At 40.2% G+C, this 10,941-nt stretch overlaps 1 protein-coding gene across 1 annotated transcript in view; it reads left to right on the forward strand.

Annotated features, from left to right (window-relative positions):
* Positions 1-9,379, forward strand: part of LOC134819909 (ATP-dependent translocase ABCB1-like) — a 41,366-nt gene extending 31,987 nt beyond the window's left edge. The window contains exons 25-30 of the mRNA XM_063830061.1: positions 6,877-6,955; positions 7,099-7,217; positions 7,757-7,859; positions 8,002-8,105; positions 8,251-8,397; positions 8,577-9,379. Coding sequence (XP_063686131.1) covers positions 6,877-6,955; positions 7,099-7,217; positions 7,757-7,859; positions 8,002-8,105; positions 8,251-8,397; positions 8,577-8,774 — 750 coding nt within the window. The 3' untranslated portion in view covers positions 8,775-9,379. The remainder of the gene's footprint in view (positions 1-6,876; positions 6,956-7,098; positions 7,218-7,756; positions 7,860-8,001; positions 8,106-8,250; positions 8,398-8,576) is intronic.
* The last annotated feature ends 1,562 nt before the right edge of the window (positions 9,380-10,941 follow it).

The raw sequence follows: 10,941 nt of genomic DNA on the forward strand, positions 1-10,941 counted from the left end.
CCATTGGCTTCTATCTCTTCTGTCAGCTGCTGATATCTCTTCATCTTTCGCTTCTCTTGATCAGCAAAGTTCTGCTCATTTCCACAAGTCAGCTCCATTAGATAAACCTTCTTTGCTTTATCTGAATAGATCACTACATCAGGTCTTAGTGGTGTAGCTGCAATGTGCTGCGGGAAGTTCCTCTGTCTCTCATCCTCATCAAATATTATCTTCCAGTCGTTGGCATCTGAAAAGAAATATCTTTGGGTCTTATGATGAGTTGGGTCAGCTAAGGTAACCTTCTCGCGCTTATTGCCTGCCTTGTGAAAGACCGACGGTGCCCTCTTCGATTCCTTGGCGATGTCGGAATTAAACTCTTCAATCTGTGATGAAACGGTCTTCATAATTTCACGTAGGACCTGATCATGGCGCCAGTTGAAACGTCCCTGTCTTAGTGCAACCTTGCAGAACGTCAGGATATGATTGAGTGTCCCTTGTTTGCTGCAGAGTTTACAGTTTCCTGAAACGGCTTTATTCCAAAGCTTTAGGTTGCTAGGTGTTGACGCAGTGTCATGAATAGCATTGACATGAAACTTTAACAGTTCCGGACTAAGTTGATAGATCAAGTTATTCCACGTGGTGTCAAATGTCATTGTATTTTCCCATGTGAGAAAGAGGTTTTGCCGCTTTTTGTCAAAAAGTGAACAAATAAGTGTCTCTTCATCAAAGGTCCTCACCATGTTGGTAAGCAGTTTCCTCTCTGATGTGTCCTCATATCTTGTCCCATACCCGAGGCCAGTTGTACCAACTGCAGGTTTTCCAACTAACTCTTGGAAGTAAAGTTGGCGCTGACGGTCTTTCAGCTCTTTGGGATAAGACCACATCTTCTGTGTGTCTGCAATAGCCTTATGGTTACAGTACACTTTTTTGATGTAGGGGTCACTTGAGTTACAAAGTTGGTGTCCCTTAATAAGTTGGATGACTTTGTACTCAGTGCAGATGTTTTTCAGCTGCAATCCTTTCTGGTCTCTACTCCTGTAGAGGACGGTGGTGGTACAAGGATGCGCAATCCCTAGCCACTTCTTAAGGTATCTGTTACACAGTGCCTCAAGCTCTCTCACAAATGTGATGGGTAGGTTATAAACAGTAAACCCCCATGACATCTTACTAATGATGAGGTGGTTATACACCCACGCCTTCATTGGACCGGTGATTTCATCAGTAGACGTTGTTTCCAAAAGGTCCTCTAACTTCTTCTTGATCATGGACCGAATTTCCTTTACCTCAAGATCTACATACATGTACATTCCTAGGAACTTCATTGGTGCTTGGATAATGGACGGCACCTGTTGTTCGCTTAGTAAAAACTCTGCATCATAAAATGCTTGATAACTTCGTCATTTCAAATCCGTTTGGCCTCAATTTTTTAGATCAGATGCACCAATTAACTATCTACAGTAATCTGAAATAAATGGGCGTCTAGCATGTCCGGAAAGAACAATATAGGTGATTTAATATTATATGCATATGGACGTAATAGTTACAGCATGCCATCTGCAAATTTACAGGTCCATAATATGAAACACGGTGGTGGTATAAACTATAAAACACAACGTATGTAACGTTACTTTTGCCCCACCCCCCCCCCCCCCCCCCCTGTAACTTTTCTGGGTTAGGCGTGGCCCCTGGGAGCGGCCTGAGTGGGTCAAGATGTTGAAACTCGGTTTTTCTGATGGTTTGGGTCAGGTACTACCCATTTTTACATAAAAACATGTTCCAAATACCCTGGAACATAAATCCCCTACTGGGGTAAAGATTTTCAATCTTGATTTTACCTGGATTTCAGCTATTTTGGGATGGGCGTGGCCCCTGGGAGTGGCCTGAGTAGGTTGGGAGGTCAAAACTTGATTTTTCTGATGGTTTGGGACAGGTACTAACTATTTAAAACCCTAAACTTGTTCCAAATACCCCGGAACATAAATCCCCTACAGGGTTAAGATTTTCGATCTTTATTTTACCTGGATTTTAGCTATTTTGGGATGGGCGTGGCCCCTGGGAGTGGCCTGAGTGGGTTGGGAGGTCGAAACTTGATTTTTCTGATGGTTTGGGACAGGTACTAACTATTTAAACCCATAAACCTGTTCCAAATACCCCGGAACATAAATCCCCTACAGGGGTAAAGATTTTCAATCTTGATTTTACCTGGATTTCAGCTATTTTGGGATGGGCGTGGCCCCTGGGAGTGGCCTGAGTGGGTTGGGAAGTCGAAACTTGATTTTTCTGATGGTTTGGGACAGGTACTACCCATTTTTACACAAAAACATGTTCCAAATACCCCGGAACATAAATCTCCTACAGGAGTAAAGATTATCAATCTTGATTTGTCCTGGATTTAAGTTGTTTTGGGATGGGCGTGGCCCCTGGGAGCGGCCTGAGTAGGTTGGGAAGTCGAAACTTGATTTTTCTGATGGTTTGGGACAGGTACTACCCATTTTTACACAAAAACATGTTCCAAATACCCCGGAACATAAATCTCCTACAGGAGTAAAGATTATCAATCTTGATTTGTCCTGGATTTAAGTTGTTTTGGGATGGGCGTGGCCCCTGGGAGCGGCCTGAGTAGGTTGGGAGGTCGAAACTTGATTTTTCTGATGGTTTGGGACAGGTACTAACTATTTAAACCCCTAAACCTGTTCCAAATACCCCGGAACATAAATCCCCTACAGGGGTAAAGATTTTCGATCTTGATTTTACCTGGATTTCAGCTATTTTGGGATTGGCGTGGCCCCTGGGAGTGGCCTGAGTGGGTTGGTGAGTGGCCTGAGTGGGTTGGGAGGTCGAAACTAGATTTTTCTGATGGTTTGGGACAGGTACTAACTATTTAAACCCATAAACCTGTTCCAAATACCCCGGAACATAAATCCCCTACAGGGGTAAAGATTCTCAGTCTGGATTTGTAGGGGATTTGACACGGTTTTCAAATCCCCTACAAATAGTTGCGCATTGTTCCTTGGAGTGGCCTGAGTAGGTTGGGAGGTCGAAACTTGATTTTTCTGATGGTTTGGGACAGGTAATAACTATTTAACCAACTAAACTTGTTCCAAATACCCCGGAACATAAATCCCCTACAGGGGTAAAGATTTTCAATCTTGATTTTACCTGGATTTCAGCTATTTTGGGATGGGCGTGGCCCCTGGGAGTGGCCTGAGTGGGTTGGGAAGTCGAATCTTGATTTTTCTGATGGTTTGGGACAGGTACTACCCATTTTTACACAAAAACATGTTCCAAATACCCCGGAACATAAATCCCCTACAGGGGTTAAGATTTTCAATATTGATTTGTCCTGGATTTAAGTTGTTTTGGGATGGGCGTGGCCCCTGGGAGCGGCCTGAGTAGGTTGGGAGGTCGAAATTTGATTTTTCTGATGGTTTGGGACAGGTACTAACTATTTAAAACCCTAAACCTGTTCCAAATACCCCGGAACATAAATCCCCTACAGGGGTAAAGATTTTCAATATTGATTTGTCCTGGATTTAAGTTGTTTTGGGATGGGCGTGGCCCCTGGGAGCGGCCTGAGTAGGTTGGGAGGTCGAAACTTGATTTTTCTGATGGTTTGGGACAGGTACTAACTATTTAAAACCCTAAACCTGTTCCAAATACCCCGGAAGATAAATCCCCTGCAGGGGTAAAGATTTTCAATCTTGATTTTACCTGGATTTCAGCTATTTTAGGATGGGCGTGGCCCCTGGGAGTGGCCTGAGTAGGTTGGGAGGTCAAAACTTGATTTTTCTGATGGTTTGGGACAGGTACTAACTATTTAAAACCCTAAACATGTTCCAAATACCCCGGAACATAAATCCTCTACAGGGGTAAAGATTTTCGATCTTTATTTTACCTGGATTTCAGCTATTTTGGGATGGGCGTGGCCCCTGGGAGTGGCCTGAGTAGATTGGGAGGTCAAAACTTGATTTTTCTGATGGTTTGGGACAGGTACTAACTATTTAAAACCCTAAACTTGTTCCAAATACCCCGGAACATAAATCCCCTACAGGGGTAAAGATTTTCGATCTTTATTTTACCTGGATTTTAGCTATTTTGGGATGGGCGTGGCCCCTGGGAGTGGCCTGAGTGGGTTGGGAGGTCGAAACTTGATTTTTCTGATGGTTTGGGACAGGTACTAACTATTTAAACCCATAAACCTGTTCCAAATACCCCGGAACATAAATCCCCTACAGGGGTAAAGATTTTCAATCTTGATTTTACCTGGATTTCAGCTATTTTGGGATGGGCGTGGCCCCTGGGAGTGGCCTGAGTGGGTTGGGAAGTCGAAACTTGATTTTTCTGATGGTTTGGGACAGGTACTACCCATTTTTACACAAAAACATGTTCCAAATACCCCGGAACATAAATCTCCTACAGGGGTAAAGATTATCAATCTTGATTTGTCCTGGATTTAAGTTGTTTTGGGATGGGCGTGGCCCCTGGGAGCGGCCTGAGTAGGTTGGGAGGTCGAAACTTGATTTTTCTGATGGTTTGGGACAGGTACTAACTATTTAAACCCATAAACCTGTTCCAAATACCCCGGAACATAAATCCCCTACAGGGGTAAAGATTTTCGATCTTGATTTTACCTGGATTTCAGCTATTTTGGGATTGGCGTGGCCCCTGGGAGTGGCCTGAGTGGGTTGGTGAGTGGCCTGAGTGGGTTGGGAGGTCGAAACTTGATTTTTCTGATGGTTTGGGACAGGTACTAACTATTTAAACCCATAAACCTGTTCCAAATACCCTGGAACATAAATCCCCTACAGGGGTAAAGATTCTCAGTCTGGATTTGTAGGGGATTTGACACGGTTTTCAAATCCCCTACAAATAGTTGCGCATTGTTCCTTGGAGTGGCCTGAGTAGGTTGGGAGGTCGAAACTTGATTTTTCTGATGGTTTGGGACAGGTAATAACTATTTAACCACCTAAACTTGTTCCAAATACCCCGGAACATAAATCCCCTACAGGGGTAAAGATTTTCAATCTTGATTTTACCTGGATTTCAGCTATTTTGGGATGGGCGTGGCCCCTGGGAGTAGCCTGAGTGGGTTGGGAAGTCGAAACTTGATTTTTCTGATGGTTTGGGACAGGTACTACCCATTTTTACACAAAAACATGTTCCAAATACCCCGGAACATAAATCCCCTACAGGGGTAAAGATTTTCAATATTGATTTGTCCTGGATTTAAGTTGTTTTGGGATGGGCGTGCCCCTGGGAGCGGCCTGAGTAAGTTGGGAGGTCGAAATTTGATTTTTCTGATGGTTTGGGACAGGTACTAACTATTTAAAACCCTAAACCTGTTCCAAATACCCCGGAAAATAAATCCCCTACAGGGGTAAAGATTTTCAATATTGATTTGTCCTGGATTTAAGTTGTTTTGGGATGGGCGTGGCCCCTGGGAGCGGCCTGAGTAGGTTGGGAGGTCGAAACTTGATTTTTCTGATGGTTTGGGACAGGTACTAACTATTTAAAACCCTAAACCTGTTTCAAATACCCCGGAACATAAATCCCCTACAGGGGTAAAGATTTTCAATCTTGATTTTACCTGGATTTCAGCTATTTTAGGATGGGCGTGGCCCCTGGGAGTGGCCTGAGTAGGTTGGGAGGTCGAAACTTGATTTTTCTGATGGTTTGGGACAGGTACTAACTATTTAAAACCCTAAACATGTTCCAAATACCCCGGAACATTTAAAATCCTCTACAGGGGTAAAGATTTTCGATCTTTATTTTACCTGGATTTCAGCTATTTTGGGATGGGCGTGGCCCCTGGGTGTGGCCTGAGTGGGTTGGGAGGTCGAAACTTGATTTTTCTGATGGTTTGGTACAGGTAATAACTATTTAACCACCTAAACATGTTCCAAATACCCCGGAACATAAATCCCCTACAGGGGTAAAGATTCTCAGTCTGGATTTGTAGGGGATTTGACACGGCTTCCAAATCCCCCACAAATAGTTGCGCATTGTTCCTGGGAGTTGCCTGAGTGGGTCAAGAGGTCGAAACTTGGTTTTTATGAATGTTTGGGTCAGGTTCTTCATATCTAATCACCAAATCATGTTCCAAATACCACGGAACTTAAATCCCCTATAGGGGTAAAGATTCTCAGTCTGTATTTTAGGGGACTTCAGCTATTTTGGGATGGGCGGCCTGAGTGGGGTTGGATGTGTTATTTAGTTATCGGTTATATTTATATCTTATTGTGTCTAAATACGAGCAGTTTAGTGAGACCTCTAAAATCTTATCCTCGTAAATGCTACAATTATAAATATTGTAACGTACGTGCGACGCGCAAAATCCCCTACAAAATCCCCTACATAATTCAGGGAAACGTCTTCTGCATATTTTGAGAATACATCCCTCACTGTACTAACTCGTAGTAGCGCGCGGTCTTTTCAGTCTTGATAAACATGGCGCTGAGAAGATGCATGCAATAACTGTATAATATAATATATATATATATATATTATATATCAACATGCACGCAGCGCGCGCGTTAAATTATACATCGGTCACGTACGCTATATAATACTCCGCTAGCCATCCGCTAGGTATAAATGCAGCATTTTAGCGCGTCTCCGCTACATGGCTAGGCGCACGCCAGTCGCCATCTTCCGCTAGTTTCCGATATATATCCGCTATAATCCGATAGCTGACCGCTGGCTTTTCCGTAACTTAAATCCGGCTATACGGACCTGTGGTACATAACAACAATCTTCAGACTAATTGTTTTACGAGCTGTTGTTTAAGTTTTTCGTCAATTATATTCCGAATTCAAAATCTGTTTTGGTTTATTTGTTCAAACAAGCTTTAACCTAACACCCCTGTGTATCATCGTTATAATAATTACCGTATTTCAGCCTGAAGTTAAAGGACTTCTCCGGTTCGACAACGTCAAATTCGACTACCCCTCACGACCTGACCTGCCTGTTCTGAAAGGTATAAATTCGATGAATATTCTGAATATTTTATTTATTGCAATTATAATAGAGAGTGGCTAAAAGTTAGTGTGCGAACTTTTTCAGTCCGTTCACAGTTCGCCTATGATTATAGGCGTACCACTGCATATCGTATTTTTTCAGGTCTCTCGTTCAAGGTGGACAAAGGCAAGACAATCGCCTTGGTCGGGCAAAGTGGCTGTGGAAAATCCACCTCAGTGCAACTTTCAGAACGGTTCTATGATGTCCTCGACGGCAATGTGGTTAGTTACAGTGGATATCACACCTTAGTAAATTAAATATCTAGAGCGGAATCACATAAAATTTTGGTGATATTTTATAATTGGCGAAAATACCGAATTCGGCGAAATTAGGCTTGGGTTAGCAGATAAGTATACTTAAGAAACGGTAGCAAAGCTCGTATTTCATGTTGGCTGTACGATCACCATTAAATATTGTCCATTTCTGTGGATGGCATTTTAAAGCTGGGCAGTTAATCCGGCGCTTCTGGTGACCCGGTTAATGAGTTAAATGCGGTGAATAGAAACAATAAACTGAAACAAATCCGCACTTGGAAGTAACCTTTGCGCTCGTGAACACAACCATATTTTCATTACCATGTCACTCGATTTAGTAATAGCTTGATTTTGTTAAAATGATCTGACACAGGGACTTGATAGGGTAATTTTAACCGTCTAGTGCTAAGCTTGGCTCATATTTCAAGGTTATTTCAAGGTTATTTCGAGGAAAACAATGGAATTATAAACTTGATTTTTTCATAATAAACAATTTCCACTCTCAGACGATCGATGACATTGACATCAGAGAGATTAACGTAGCGCATCTGAGACAACAGATGGGGCTTGTTTCTCAGGAACCTATCTTGTTCGACTACTCCATTGAGGGTCAGTACAGTTTGTAGTTGAACATATCCGTTGAAATCACAGGTCAATGAGCAGGATTACATTATGAAGATGGGTGAGTTCATTGCCACATATCTTTCATTTACGTAACAAAATTGCTAGCTGTTAACTGAGGTTTTTTCAGAGAACATAAAGTACGGAGCTCTCTTCAGAACGGTGACAGAGGATGAAGTCCGGAGAGCTGCTATCGCTGCTAACATCAACAACTTCATCCTGTCTCTTCCTGATGTGAATCACACAGAATTACTCTTGTATTCATAGTACTAGTATTCATAGTATTAGTTGGTGTCTGTGTTTTTAGTACTTGGGTATTTGAATCAAATTAAATCTAAACTTTAAATTTAATATTCCAACTCACTGTTCACCATATCAGGGGTATAATACACGTGTCGGTGAAAAGGGAACGCAACTCTCAGGAGGACAGAAGCAGAGAATAGCCATTGCTCGGGCTTTAGTTAGGAACCCCAAGATATTGCTCCTAGACGAGGCAACCAGTGCACTAGATAACGAGAGCGAGAAGGTAAGATGATGATCAAGTGATTTTCTGATAAAACATGCTGCGGAATTGTTACAGTTTTATCTAATATAAAAAAGAAGAAATAAAGAAGCACTATTTTCAAATTGAGCAGATCTACAGCTCCTAAATTAGTATCACAATGTTTGTATTGAGAACAAGTCTGTAGCCCTGATTATCCCCAGGTCGTACAAGAAGCTCTGGACAGAGCACGTGAAGGCAGAACATGTCTGGTGATTGCCCACAGACTCTCAACCATCCAGACAGCAGATCTCATCTGTGTCATCCAAGAGGGTTCAGTTGTGGAGAGTGGGACTCATGCGGAACTGATAGCCATGAGGGGGGTTTACTACAACCTTAACAAATCCGCTGACAAACATTAGGTTGAGACTTTCCGGTTGAGACTTTCCGATTGACTGGTTGAGACTTTTCCTGAGTATTAATAGAGACTTTTTGGCCAGATGTGGTGATTTCAAGCTCGTATGGTAATAACATTGTGTTTGGCTGCGGTTTATAACTGAGATTTTAAACCAAAATACAGAAATTTTGTAGGTATAGGAGCTGTTTAAAACTTAAACTTGTATTCAATTAAAACTTAATTTTATGATGGTCTGAACTTATTTTTATGATGGTCTGAACTTAATTGTTGATGGTTTTTTGTCGCTTGTCATTTCCTTCACACTATTTCCACTCTATTTGCTAATTTCAAGTTGAAACTTCTGTACACATTTTCTTTGGCCCTTTTCTTGTAAACCAATCGCTGGATGAAATGTTATCAAACTCACCAAACCTATAGCATTATTTTTTACGACTTATCTAATACTGTTAAATATTCTGTGTTTATGTCAAATTAACATAATATGTAATGTGCAATGTGCAAGTATCAATACTATAACTAATTCTTTTGTACACTCTTTGCTTGTTAGTTAATTCTTTTCCTTGTGTATAATATTTTTATCAGATAGTTCAAAACATGTTTTAATGAAAAGATGTATTTTTAATTGTCACCACTGGCTTACAATTTTAAATTAGACTTAATCGAATGTAAATAATCTTTAATCTAGGCTTCAACATTCAACTAGCGCATCGCTCGACCTGAAGATAAGCGGACTTTTTTTCCTATAATTTATAACCACAATATCATCAGTATCCAACAATTTAGACCTACTCGAATTTTACTTTTGTTACATTGATGCAAATTTTGCCGGCCGATTGCTGAAATGTAGGGCAAAAAATAGCGATCGAGCAAATTTCGGTTCTCTTAAAAGTTCGTTTCCATCGCACGGATAAAAAACAATAAAACTCTGGTTTACTAGTACTAGCACTTAAATAAAATATAAATAAACCAATATCGGCAATCAAAGTAAATAAACATTAAATTTCAAGCGGTACCCCAATTCAAATTAAATAATTTGTACAACCATCTCCAAAAAAAAGTAAAAAAGTTTAGCCGTAACGCACTGTTAGAATGACGTTACGATAAAATGCTGCTCCAAGTTATTTTGGTTAAAATCCAACGCTCGGGGTCGGGAGAAAAGTTAATCGGCATGCTAATATACTTTTACTGTGACCATATATTAAAATTTATGGAAATTTTGATAATTATTATTTTGACCATATTAAATTTTGACCATATTAAATATTTGTCGATTTTAGTTGACCTGAACGACAATTTTATCTAGTAGGTGGTTAAACTAGTCCCTATTTACATTCATATTTTACAAAATAGCGTTAGTATCGAAATTAAGTTTAAAAACATACTCCAATTTTGCGTTAACAGTTAACTAATCGAATCAACAAAAACATAAAATTTGTATCAAATTCTATGATTTGGCTGTCGCAATCATTATTATGACATGTTTTGACAAAGAACACATGATTTTTATCACATATCTTATGATCACTGAGCGAATAGTTTAACCAATTATACTCGTAATAAATTTTATCCGGATCGTTGAACTAAGCTATCGGCTATATTCATAAACATGATAAAGATTGTACACTTTTTCGTGGTATCCTAAAAATAAAAGTTATAAAAAATTCGACTTTTTAGTCGTGCGACCGTTCAGTGACAATCGTAATATTTAAATAATTAACTTTCTGCCTTGGCTCGAGCTGGGACAGTTTGCAAAGCTATTTTTACTTTATACCAAAGTAATTATCAATAAATCAAACCTAATTATGATAAAATAATAACGAATGAGCTACTTTTAATATCTTCAAGTCCAATTATGAATAATGCAACATCATAATTCCAAATAATGTAATATTTTCAAGTTAACTTTTACAAAATCATTTGTGTTTGTATCAACATCTTATATGAATTTGCGTTGTCTAATTTTGTAAGTCAATAGTCATTCCACATTTACGATGATCCCTCGCCACTCGTCAGGGAAATCAGAACTTTTCAGCACAAATTGACTGAATGGATGTTCGCTGATACTTTCTCGATCGGTAACATCAGTAAATTAACTCATTCTGCTGGTCGGTCTGTATTTGTATTATCGTTAAAAGCGACGCGAAATGTCATTTTATCCGAATCTCAGCGTT

This window comes from Bolinopsis microptera, chromosome 8 (assembly GCF_026151205.1).
Source record: "Bolinopsis microptera isolate Bmic1 chromosome 8, MBARI_Bmic_1.0, whole genome shotgun sequence".
In the NCBI taxonomy this organism is placed as follows: domain Eukaryota; kingdom Metazoa; phylum Ctenophora; class Tentaculata; order Lobata; family Bolinopsidae; genus Bolinopsis; species Bolinopsis microptera.